The sequence below is a fragment of the Venturia canescens genome, chromosome 6 (genome assembly GCF_019457755.1).
Source record: "Venturia canescens isolate UGA chromosome 6, ASM1945775v1, whole genome shotgun sequence".
NCBI lineage: Eukaryota > Metazoa > Arthropoda > Insecta > Hymenoptera > Ichneumonidae > Venturia > Venturia canescens.
In genome coordinates, this window is record NC_057426.1 from 11,673,805 (window position 1) to 11,687,146 (window position 13,342).

Genomic DNA, 13,342 nt, shown 5'->3' on the forward strand with positions numbered 1-13,342 from the left:
AGACGCGATAACACACCGTACTCGTTCTCCCCTGTTTGCCTTTCATTTATCTCGAGTCCTAAGACGGCACATGGACAAATGGGACTATTTAATGCTCCTCTTAATATTATTTCGTAAAACCTCAGTCAAATCTTACAGCAGCGGGGGCTCTTTGCTTTTTCTCAACTCCCGGCTCACCAGGCGAACCCTCAAACGGCGCCTCGTTTTTATCTCGAAATCTATCTTGCGTGGCCACTCTGGGTCTCGATGAGTCGAGCGGCGATGAGGACGTTCGGAAGGCGATAATAAATGCCAGTTTTTGGGCGATTATTGAAAAACTTTGCTGGCAATCCAAATCTGGACGATTATCAATTTTCGTGGCTTTACGCGTTTGTGGTTCGACAGTGTTGGCGGACCGAAAATTCTTCCGAAAATAATTCATTTTCCACGAATTTTCGCAGTGCCTAAATTGTATCAGATTTTTTTAAATTTCCTCATTTCTCTTTCGGTCAGATTCGAATATTGAATTTGGCTGAGATCTCGTTCGAAGGAGACTATTGCATGGTGAGCCTCGAAAATGACTCGAGTCATTTTGATCCGCGAGGGTTGCCACTGTTGCCATTCTACGGACTATCTCGAAAGGTTTCACCAAACGTTTCCTGATTTGTGGGCTTTGTAATCGTTCTGATACGCTTCGCACGTATGAGAATGGTAAACTTTAACGAAATCGTAACAGCAGCATCTCCTACTTTCCAGTTAAATTTTAGTGGGAACGAGAAGAATCTTCCGTTTCTCGTTCTTCTCGCGTGACTCAGCGCGGATGAAAAAGGAGTTTCTCAAGGAAATTGGTAGCTCGAGATCGGGGGAGTTTCGGCACGGGATAAAGCAGTAAGAAAAATTCGTCACCGGTGTTAAGACGGAGGCCACGTCGTCTGTTTTTCAAAGGGTCGCGAAAACGAATTCAGCAGCTTAAGCACGTTCAACGCTGTATAATAGAAGCTTGTAAAGGAAAAGAGGAAGAGGAAAGTAGACAAAAAAACGGTCTCTCTTTCTCACTTTCTCTCTCTCTCTCTCTCTCTCTTTTCTCCCTCCGAGTGGCATTTTTATTCAAGAGTATTACGCGGTCTTGACGAAATCGGGGTGGAAAAAGATTGGGCGTAAGCTAGCGCACGAGAGAGAGAGAGAGGGAGGGAGAGTGGAGTGGGATTTTCGTGCAATCACGTTTCTGATAAAGGATCAGTCAACGTGCTGAAGCGAAGGGCTTAAAAGAGAACGAGAGAAAGAGAGAAGAAGAGAGAAGGAGGCCCTTTCAAAATAGATTATTATAACTTGATGGGAGATTCGCAAGGAGAACGTTTGAGAGATTTGGACGAGGTCTTCCAAATCTTACTGAAGGGTTAGAGGTGAAAACGTTTAACTGCCTCTCCATCTCCCACTCATTCCTCTTCGTTTTCTGACTCGAGACTTGGTGTGGCCACAAACGAGCGCAACTTTTCCCCAGTCAGGGATTAATAGGGGAGCAAAGGGAGGTCGAGAGACGGAGGGAGCAGGCTCTAAACTCGAGTTATTGAATGAAACTTCTTCATAGCGTATATAAGAACTTTATTATTGTTAGAGATTATATCCAGATAACCGCTCGAATCGAACATTTTCTCTCTGCCCTTCGGCCAATCTCGTTTCACCCATGAAATTACGAATCCTGACGTCGTTATAGACAAACGTAATGGTCGATTATTACCACTTGTGTTTGTGCGTGTTTGTGGGCTATTCCCCTTCGAGTTTTGGGCCCAATCTCTTTTACGATGCCTTATTATACTCAATCTTGATAACGCTCGAGAGTTACCGCGATCAGTTACCAATTATTAATCTGAACGTTATAAAATTCTGTGACGTGTTGTTAGCGAGGCATTCGTGGTGCTCTGATTTCCAAATCTCAGCCCATTTTTTTATTTCCCACTTCCTTGCGGCGGTATTTCCAACAATTCTGTTCGAGGAACGATTGAGATGCGAGACATAAAAAATCAAGGGACCGGTCGAGCAAAGCTCTCCGAGCATCGGGAAGAATTTTTTTCCGCGGAGATACTTTATTTCCGTCTTTTTTGTACACTCGTTGAACAAAATCGCGGTCAAAAGTCCGAGGAATCTTAAAACTCGTCATATATCCGTGGAGGCTTGAGTTCAATCTCTTTTTTTTTGTACACGAATGTTGTTTATCGAGGACCGGGTGAACCGTTGCAAACGAATCCGTTGCATCGGACCCGTCAGAATTTCCGAAATATTCGAGTGCCATTCCAAAAGCACATTCACCATTTCTAAGCACGCATGTTTTTGATGAGTCTGCCCTGGAATCTTGTGCTCCGTTTTAACGAACCGCGTGTCATTTATCGAAGGAAATATTTGGATGAGCTCTTTTTAAAATGCAGTCGTGAATCCGACATGCGCACAGGTAAATAATGTGTGCGGAGTAAGGCTAGTGCATAGTGCAAAAGATCGAGTGAATTTTAAACGTTGGGAAAGGAAGATGGATCGTAGCGGAGGTGCAGTGAAAACGTTGGGGTTTTCAGGACGGAGTAGAATGTGGCTAGGAGGATATACATATACGTACGTATATACGCGCCTGTATCTATTGGGTCTCCTGGGAGGAAAGGTCTGGTCCAGAGACCAGACGTTTGGTCAGACCCAGACAGAGTCTCGATTACGTACCACCGGGAAATGGGAGCTCCGAGCGAAGATGGACGCTCGAATTTATCTTCTAGACTAAAGCACATGCCCGCCCATGGACTTTCGGATAAAAGTTCCTGGGTTTCGCGGTGAGCGAGGTTACGCTCAAAATCCACCGGAGAAGCTCGTAACTAATTCTCCCATTTTTTTTACATCTTCGCGGGAGAGTGAACATTTTTTTCCAATTCCCATTACTCGGCCTGCGCTGTAGGGCTGCTCGCCAAGAGGGTAGAAAGTAAAATAATGTTTTCGTTGGCGAAAATTGAATAAATAAATAAGCGAGTTAAACGAAAAGTATGCGCGTCACAAACTCCGCGACAAAGAATCGGGAGCTTCTCGAGTGTACGCCACAATTATGTTGTATCGAATTTTCTTTAAAATGTTTTCGGTTCGGTTGTTCCGAAAGCACTTTTCGCTACTTATCTCCATTTATATCAGAGAGTCTATCTCTTATTCTTCTTTCGGCGCGCTTGCTCCCTGCCGCTTCAGCAAGTAGGAGAGCCTGAAGTAACATAAGTTTACACTAACTTTCCCGTGTTATTTTAACGAGTCGAGTAACAGATGGACGAGGTCAGGGAAAGGGAGGAAATAAAGTATACGCGCCTATATTTATATATTTGAGGGGCCGGGGGGTCAGAGAGGCCACAGGTTCACGTTGAAAAATGATTCCGTAAAAGTGTTTTGGTACACGAGAACGAAACTTGAGTCGTTTCTTGTCGAAGTTGGGGAAAAGAAAAACACAGAGGCAAAGTCCGTAGCACGCGAGAGGGCGGAGGAGACGATTGAGGGGTTGGAGCTCAGAGTATGGGGGTAGATTTCGTAGCTGGAGGGAAAAACGTGTGAACGGTGGGAACAAGAAATGGGAAAACAAAAACACGAAAAGAGAGAGAGAGAGAGAGAAAGTTCTCTTTTTACGCAGCTGTACCGACTTGCACGACAATATTTCTATATCGCGATGCGGATTCTTTATAAGTGTGTGTATTTCTATAGCGCGCAGTCAGCTTTGTGTACACACTCGAATAAGCATTATCTCGAATGTGTCATCTCTCTTCGCCACATTTCTCTTATAGCAAGAGACAAAATCTCGTGAGAATTGAGACGCGAGTTTTTTTTTTGTTTTTTTTGTTTTTTTTTTTGTCTCTCGTTTTTGGAGCGAGCGGCGTCAGAAAAATAAGCAGAAGAATCGGAAACGTGGAAAAAGAGCAGGGAATCATTGCCACTAAGCCCCGCGTGTGTTTTTGTTGGTGGAAAAAAGCTCGGTTCGTCCAGCGCTTTATCGGAGATCCCATTACTTCCGATAAAGGTCAAAGGTTCGCTAAAAACTGGGATACATACGGGATACTCCGCATCGGGATATCCATCCGCTGGCCCACTTGGGGTCGTGCCCTGAACCAAATTACTCGGCCATTTTTCAATCCCTATTCCCTGCCCCATTCCCCTGGTTCGACCCTCTGAAAAAAGAATGATGTCCCAAGTTTTGTACAGCACCGCGACTCCCCGCGCCATTTAATTCTCTCGGATGTACAGCCAAGCGCCGAAGCATTTCTTAACCGAATCGCGCGATGAGTTTACGCTTCTGATGGTCACGCGCGGGGGGCTCGCCGCGCCGGCCGTGAATTATTTCAATTCGATCAACGTCCAAAGCGATACAACTTTTTCACAAGGCGCGTAAGAGCCTTTTACAAAATCGTTTCAACCGTCCAAATGGGATCGCACATCAATTGTCTTTACAGCTGATTTCACACGTTTGTCCCGAAACCACGATCACTTCGGCTCACATAAATCTCGTCCCTCGTGCTTATTGTACGAGGTCCCCTCTCACTCGGAACTTTCACAACTTTGTCAATGGACTTGAGAGCGAAAAATAGCCGGAAAAACAATCATTTTTTTCCGTCGCATCTTGCCTTTCTTCGCTGAAAAAGTTTCAACATCGGGATTCCGAATGACTTTTTGTCGGTTCTGCGAAGCAACGTTATCGCACGAGTATGCGAATATAACAAACGCTTTATTGGAAACGCGACGATGAAAAGCCCTTTTCGATTTTCCCTACTGATAAAGCTCCCTTTTCGACACTCACCCGGAGACCGCAGGGCCGAGGACGAAACGGTATTTTCGAAAGGTCCGACTCATGCTCGACCAGCGTTATTATCATTCTAACGGAAAGTAATTAATAACAGTATTATTGATCTAAATCCGGTAGGGAAAAAAGCAGAAAAAAGTCCGCGCGAGCGATACAAACCGGCGTCAATTTCCTGATGAAAATAGATAAGGGTTGTTCGAGGGTCGATAGTCGAAGGGGGAGGGGAGAGATGCGGAAATGCCACGGAAAGGGGTGACGATCAATCTGTTGGCTTTTTCGGAAATTAAAGTCACGTTCCCGTTAACTTGATTTAATCACGATTTATTGGCGTAAACTTACTTATCTGCGAGTCCCTCTTTCTCTTCCTTTCTCTCTCTCTCTCTCTCGTTTATTCCCTCTGATTCTCCCTCTCTCGCACTTTCGGATTGTATTGATTTTACGCAACCGCGCGGGTCCCCTCGCGCAGGTGGGGTTGTCGCCGTGGCTCTTGGCCCTTTCCTTCAGCCTCCTCCGCTTTCCTGTCTCCCTTCTGTTCACTTTGCGCTGTCTTTTTTCATTGTTCTAAAGGGACTTGAATAAATTTCAATAACAGCATCTTTATTTTCGAGTTATACAAGCCCATTTTTCATATTTTCTGACACCCCGCAACGAACGATGACGAAATGAGTCATTCTGGCCGATCAAAATTCACCAAGATCGATTTTTTTTCTCGTCTTAAAGAAACGGAAACTGCAAGTTCAAATGAATGGATGGTTAACGTTGAGCGTTGAATGAATTTGCACCTTCGATGCTGGAAAACTTTCGGGCCACTTTGGTGATAAGTCGATTCCCCTTCTGACGTTTCAATGGAAAACTACAAATTATGCATACCCGGTGATATGGTACAGCACCGCATGCATGCTTACTCGCCTATGCAAGTTATGCAATTCCATTGAATCTTTTGACATTCGCGCAAGTCTCAAAATAGCGTACCGTTGGCGACAAGTATTATTGCATAATCCTAATTGAGATTCGTGGGATTTCTGAGGCTTGCCAGGACTCTCGTGATTCTCTTATTAACCGATAAATAAAAAGTGGGTACGCGACGGCAGCATGGAATAAAAATCGAAGTAACACGATCCAGGGAAAAGTCTTTTTCGAAAGAACTTGGTCGTATATATTGAAAGTAGTAAACTCGTCGATTAACGCAGAGCTCGTTCGACGCCGATTCGTTTTTTATCCAGTATATTTAGAAGTATACGCGAGTGGAGATCGCATAAGAAATAACAAATGGAGAATCTCTATAAATTCGTTTCTTTTGTCATTCAATTCGAAAAGTAACTTTTGTTACGTGGTGCGAGAAAGAAATGAGCTGGCAAAATCGATATTTGTTCATTTGTTGGTAACGTGAAAAAAGAAGGAAAAACGAATGCTCCGAGTACTCTCAAGCACCGGTTAAGCCCGTGGTGAAATCTCTTCCACACATTGGAATGGCTGACTTTTTTCCCCAGGCGGATTACGTTGCATTTATTCCTCCCATAATTCATCCGCACTTTTCGGTCCCATTCCCTTCGTCCTGTTTCTGCGTTCGCGTTCAACCTATGAAAAGCAAAAAAAACGCAAAAAGAAAGAAAGAGAAAAACAAAACGAGGCGAAACGAAAGAAGAAAAATATTGCGGTGTGCGAATAAAAAGCTTCTGGATTACAGTCTGCGTGGGTTTTTTTTTCTTTCCACTAACGTTTTTATGGTCGACGCATGAGCCAAGCCCTCTATTACCGAATTACTCTTCCGAGAGATCATTGTCCCAGGTCAATTCAAGAAAAATCACTCTCAAGTGACACATACCTCTCGGGATGTCGATTTATTCTTGCCTCGTAGATTGACAACTTTAAAAACTACTTATTTTTTCCTGTCTCCTAAGCAAAACTACTTTCCCAAAACATTTTGCATCGTTCACTATTTTATTCACCGATTCTCGCAGTGCTCTCGACTCATCACCCATATTTTTCGTACCTTTCGACCTCATTTTGTGATAATCCGCAAACGGAATGTCGTAAACTGCAATCAATCACGTCGGGGCATCGATAAATTACAGAACTGGGGAAAAAAAAACGTCGGATTTTCAATACTAATTTGAGCTCATATTCGTGTCGAGAGCACACCCAATATCGAAGAATTTACGTTTCACCCAACAAATATAAGAGCCGCATCATTCAACATTGAGTTTTACAATGCGAGCCGTCGGAAATCCTCCGCATTTTCATCCACATCACACACACACACACACACACACACGCATACACACACACACGCGCGCATTGACGACACCACACTGTAACTATAACCGGGTTGTATTCTCCGAACGACCTACTATCGATTCGCGTTTCTTCTTTGAAAAAGCAATACATTACGTTTCTTGATGTACCACTGGCGTCGTCTCTTGAAAGTGACGGGGATCCGAAACATGATGTACGACCTATATCGTCGGTGCTGTACAATTCCCTTAAATCTTCGCGTTTCGCCCACATACGAGGGTCTTTCACACGGATAGCAACGCGCTTTAAAGTATTTTTGGGGCTCGGTATTGTGCGAACTTATGTTATACGGCGAGCTTGCAAATCCTTATAATTTCGTCATCTTCATCTGTCAGTCATTCTGTCACGGGCTCATAACTCTCACACTTTCCAACGCAACCGCGATCAAATTGAATTCACGGATCTTCTCGACAAACTCGTGATAATACTTAGTCACGCAGTGCGCGACGGATCACAGATGTTTATGGAAATTTGCCTTCATTTTTTACGGCGATGGGCGATAATAATGTTGGATAAAGCTTTGAGCCGTCGTTAACGAAGGCTGTAGACGGGACTTGTTACGTTTTCGAGTTCGCACTCTTCCGATCTTCTCGCTTTTGCTCTCATTATTATTTCGTTTTGAAACAATTTTTGAAAGGAAGCGTTGAAAAAAACGCTATCAAGCATACGTGATAATATATAAAAAGAGACACTCTTTTTTTAGTAATGAGAAAAAATATCAGAGTTTGTTCGCTTCGAGATATCATTCATTGCACACGCAACATTCTCAAGTTGAGAATAAGTTAAAAAGTTCTTATTAATGTTCGTATTCAATATAATCAACTCTACACACATTCCTTCAACTATTATTACAAATGAAACAACAATTTCAACGGAAATTGTATACAAAGACGGCAGCGATCGGTCTGGCCAGCCGATCCGCAGCCCGAGGTCTGACCCTCGATAAAAGCGACTTGAAAAGTCCACGAGAGTCGAGTCTCCTTATCATATCCACTAAAGAGTCGATATACTAATTTTCTCCTAATCTGCGTCGAATATCTCACACATTATTACTCACACCTGTAATTTTCAATTTGTTTATTTTTTGTTACATTTAAACTGGTTCAAATAAATTAGGTTTTTTTTTGTTATGTCTTTTAAATTTCCAAAATCTTGTTGTTATTATTTCATTTAATTGAATTCACAAAAACTAACTTCATGAAGCAAAGAATTTTCTCAATTGAAAACAATCGAAAAACTTGACTGTATTTTCCCTCGATCTTGGACTCACCTAACAGGAATTGAATCCTTTAAGCCGGAATAAATTGTTAAATGAATGGTCACGCGGGTCCGAGAAACTTTTGTCCTCGTTGCCGATGTTCATCTCGAACAATGCTCATAACGACGGCGTCGATTAAAGCACTGAAAAGTAGTTGCGTCGTGGGCTCGGAATGTAATTAATACCTTAAAAGTTTTATATCGATGCGTTGGGTATTTCGCATAATTCAAAAACGATTATTTATTAATGAGTGACCGTCGATGAGATTCTTTACTAACGATGCATTTATATTTTCAGGCCGCCGCTATGTGGCCTGGAGTACTACCGCTGGTAGCGTTACTAACAGTCCTGCTGCACTCTTCAAGGTAAGTAAAATTCGAACTTTTATTCGAACAAATATGATTCTGTGATTGTGCAAAGTTTCAAATGGCTTAGAATGGGAGAGCACCGAAATTTCAGCATATTTATGGGTCTTTCAAACAAGCTGCTGAAGCGTGGTTGGATGGAAGTATAAATTAACAAAACGTGTTAATTGAGGCTGATTATTCTGGTCAGAATAGTAGTGCATCACGCGCACCAGTGGTTAGCGGTGCAAGTACGAAGATAAAAATAACGGTTTGCCATGTTCAACCAAATTTTGACACTAATTGGAGACGTTGACTTGGTACGAGTCTGGTTGGAGTTATTATCAAATTATTTTGACGATTTAAACAAGAGTGGATGTTTTACTTATTCGTATGGAAATTAAGCGGTCCAATTCATTCGCGACACTTGTTGATTGAGCTTCACCTACCCCGGTACATGTTTGTTGACTCCCTCCCGTACCTGCAACTGATACTCCACCCCCCTCCCCCTTCCCTTCCCACCTTCTCTTTCTCGTGTGTTTCAAACTGCAGTCGTTAAGCCCTGTCAAGTGCTTCGAAGCCCTGACAAGCTTCCCCACGAGCTTAAAACACACTGAATGTTTCATTGGTGCGAGTTTATGTCTCTCCACACGCTTTTCCAACCTGTAACATCGCCTCACTTCGTTTCACATTTACATCACGCAAGCAGTCTGTTCCGAACGAAGATTACATTGTATATTCTTCTCATATACCTTCGTCGTACTTAAAAAATGCTACTTTTATACAAATCCATGATCCAAGCATACGCGAAGCCATCCCGATCGGGGCAAATAGCGCGGAATGAAATGGGGGCACTGCGCGGCTTAAAATGAAATTCTGGAGGATCGGGAAGGAGGAAAAATTTGTATGAGCCTCGAGAAAAAATATTGGTATACTCGAGGCACGTGCTCACACGTCGAGCCTTTCAGCTTTGTTGCTAAGTTGATCGAGGATTCTATTGAAAACTCGATGCAAAGTGTGCTTCGACGTTGTGCCATAAATACGTGAAGCACGTGGCCGGCAGGAGCAGCGAAAATTTAGTGGGAGTGTGCAGGCCAGAAGTTCAAATTAATTCACATTGTAATGAACGCGTGTGTTTGTTAATCATGCATGAGTTAGTGCTTGTGTACGGGAGTGTTTTCTGAATGAGGCTTTAGGAAGCGTTGTAGCGTATTAACTCGGTGTCAGAAGGAGTGTACGAGTACAAGAGGCTTTTCTGAATAGCCAACTCGGGTAGAATCACAAGACAGGCCATCTCTGAGTGCCAACCGACCAACAGCAGAACCAGCAATGTCCGAAGGGCTCTCTTTTCCCCTCCCTTTGCCTACTGTCCCAAGTTGGGCCACAACGTCGACTAAACGGGAGGGAAGTTTCTCATCAGAGATTAGCCTCGGGCTGCAGACTGGTTTAAATATTTCGCTGCTATATTATCCCCCATGCGCGGTGGTTTTGTGTAATGAAAAAAATACTCTGTGCCAGAGGACGAGGGGTCAAAAACACGAAGGCTCAAAGAAAAAAAGCTACTTTTTTGTTTTCATTCTCAATGCGGTAAGCAAGACGATTCCTGGTGGGAGGCTCACAGCAATTGGGGATTATAATTATTGACTTCTGTTTGCTCCACTTTCCCTGTGCCCCATGCCCTTTTGCAAGAACTGCTGCTGCGTGACCGCCTCGAAGATTCCAGCGCCCCAGGAATAATCACCGATAAAAGCAAACGAGAACGTAGTCTGCAAATCCATCTCGAAGGGATTGTATCTGGGATATAAATATATAAAAGCTTTGATCGGGCACGGGCTGGATGAAAAGCGTTCATTAAATCACCTATCAAATTGAGTACCTGGCTGAATATATTCCTCTGGAGATTACAGGACGGATAAAACGACTAAGTTAACTCGCACCATTATAGTAACGCGGGTATTTGTCGGTGGTGGCGAGTCCGCCCCTCGCAGACAATGGGGGTCAAGATGATAGAGCGGAGGGAATGAAATGAAGAGCGACAACAAAAGGCACGGGATGAAAGGGAAGGGTCGGAAAAGGCTGGAGCAAGAACAGGGACACGGAGGATGAAGGGTAGTTGGCAAATGAGGAGCCAAGAGGGAGAGCAGTGAAGGAGAGATATTGGTAACGGGAAAGTAGAATGAAAGATGAAGTGGCGGAAGAGAGGGAGCGAAGAGGGCGAATGTGCAGCCAGGCAGCAGAGTGGTAAGACGAAGCGGGAGAAAAAGATGATGGGAAACGGCCGAGTTGCTCGGAGGGCGAGTCGAGAGGAAGGTTAAAGCGGCTAAAGAGGCTTCTGGAATTTTAGTGGCTGCGGGAGAAAATAAGTTCAGGAAGAGGTCAAAGATCGCTGGCGGTCTCTCCACCGGTCATCCACTTCGAGTAGCCAAATGTCTGAAATAATATGAGATGAAGCTGCAGTTTAAGTTGAATTATCCGCTAGGCATGGAAAGCCAGTCGAAATTTTATAGTCCCGCCGATCCATTGACCCCGGCACCCTCGCTTTTTTTATGTACGCTTTTTTTTTCTCCACCAACCAGCAGCAGCAGCAGCAGCAGCCGCTTTCCATCCGTGTGGATTCGAAGTTGGTTGAACAAGTCTGCGAGACAATCGGGGCCTCCGGGGCCATACATCTTCGCGAATATAGTAACGTATTCTTGAAACGCCATTTTGTTATCTTCATCGGGTCAAAACTTTTTGCCGTGGATGCTGCCGTTCGCGTTTATACGTCGCACTTTCTATTCAATATTTCTGTTCCTTCTCCGAGGCTTGCCAACACCATCGCCCTGGGACATTCTCCGCTATGTGCAACTCTCTTTCGTCTATCGTCCTCCATATAATCACATATCGATCTGTTACCAGCCTCGAGCGTTACTTCCGTAAACTCGAAGCTTGACGCGCCCGGCCTTTTTTTCTATCAACCATTACCTCGAGACATAAGAAAAGTTTCTCTCTGATATTTCGGACGCCATTTTTCCTAAGACTTTCTCCATCAGTGTAAATCGAATTTTTCTATACAGACACTCTCCTCTTCATTCGACCTCTCCGATTTGATCTGCTTAAATGGGAGATTTTTTCATCCTTCCATCGCATACCTGCAGCTCAATTGGTCTCCCTTAAAAACTATAATTTCCCAAAAGCAGTGAAATTTCCCATCGCAGTGAAATATATTCAAATTTACAACACAAAACCTCGTGCTTGTATTACAAGGAACCACTAAGAAAAGGGTGCATCAAAATCTCTTCAGTTATACCCTTTCCTCTCACTATCTTTAAGGTATTTCTTTCGCATGAACGTATTTTTTCGGTGGCGCAGATTGGGAAACTCGAAATTTGGACTGATTGCTAACCTCGTCGAGGTTATACAGGAAAAGCTTCTGCTTCTGTAATTTTTCCAACTTCTGTCGTTATAATATCTCTTTTAAGCATTCGGTAATCCTTTATTTTCATCGTTGTCACGGATTCTTTACATTTACTATTTCTATCTGTGAGACAGTTTGTATCAGGATTTTATAATTATTTAGTACATGAATTATTGAATAGAAATGTACAGTGATGATACGATCTCCATGAGCTCCCGTATAAATTTTACGATTTTTGAAGTTTTCACTCTTTACTAAATATTTGATAACCTGACCTAAAATTTCGCCAATCTTTTCGCAAGCACTTTTACTTTGTTGTTATATTTGAAATCAGTTATTTGTAGAATGTCTCGTTCTTGCGACGATTGTCCGAGCATATCAAGGCGTCGAGGTCTCTGCCTCGAGTAATAAACATCATCACATCGATTCCTTCGATCCACTTTTACCCTGTGAACTTTACTACTGTCTGGTAGATCAAATATACGAGATTATTAAATTCATAAAGTGACCTTTATATTCATATATACACGTGGAATGAAAAAGACCCGGACATCAGGTATATCGACGCGATGTTTATTCCTCAAGTGTACGATACATTATTCATGATCGATTTTTTCTTTACTCCTGCGCAATTCCATCATCCTTTATATAACGTTTGGGTATCTTCCCATGAATCCCAATAAGCCTCTGTGGGATGGTTCTGATTCAAATTGGTTGGGGGCTTGTCTCCACCTCTCCGGGCTCAACTCGTTGCTTATGTACCGAGAAATTCCGCCCCCGAGTATCCCCAGCCCTTATCCGTAGGGTGGTGATAAAAGGCAAAGTTGTAAAAAATATAATAAGCTTCTGCGAGCAACGGGCGCTGAATTGGAGATAAAACAAAATTATTCTCGTAGAGCAATTCGGAGCACCAGCTCGTTATCTGGCGTCGGCGGACGATTCTATCATCGCAAATTGGACCAAAAATAAATGTCCGGATTCCCTTCAACGCGGAATCATCGAATAACGAAAAATCTTAATGACGAACAAGTTATAATCAGTATGGATCCGAATACGAGGCACGAATGCAGAGAGCAATGGGAACGAGCTCGGTCAGATTTCCCCAAACGGGGCGGAGACTTTTTTCCTTCGCAACGAGCCTTCGGGGAAGCTTTGCCTCGACGAGGCAACTTTTCTCGCGCTCCCCTTGTCCGCGTGGCCTATCTATATATCCTCTTCCTCCATCGAGTCGTTTCTCTCCCTACGCATTCGATATCAGCGGTAAATTT

General features: G+C 43.4%; 1 protein-coding gene across 4 annotated transcripts in view; it reads left to right on the forward strand.

Moving 5' to 3' along the window:
• GluClalpha (glycine receptor alpha 1) overlaps positions 1 to 13,342 on the forward strand; it is a 52,468-nt gene that overhangs the window by 6,049 nt on the left and 33,077 nt on the right. For 3 of the 4 annotated variants that reach the window (XM_043422716.1, XM_043422717.1, XM_043422718.1), the window contains exon 1: positions 8,613 to 8,698. In XM_043422716.1, coding sequence (XP_043278651.1) covers positions 8,613 to 8,698 — 86 coding nt within the window. Of the gene's footprint in view, positions 1 to 8,612; positions 8,699 to 13,342 lie in introns of those variants that run through there. The other variant, XM_043422719.1, reaches the window with a different exon arrangement.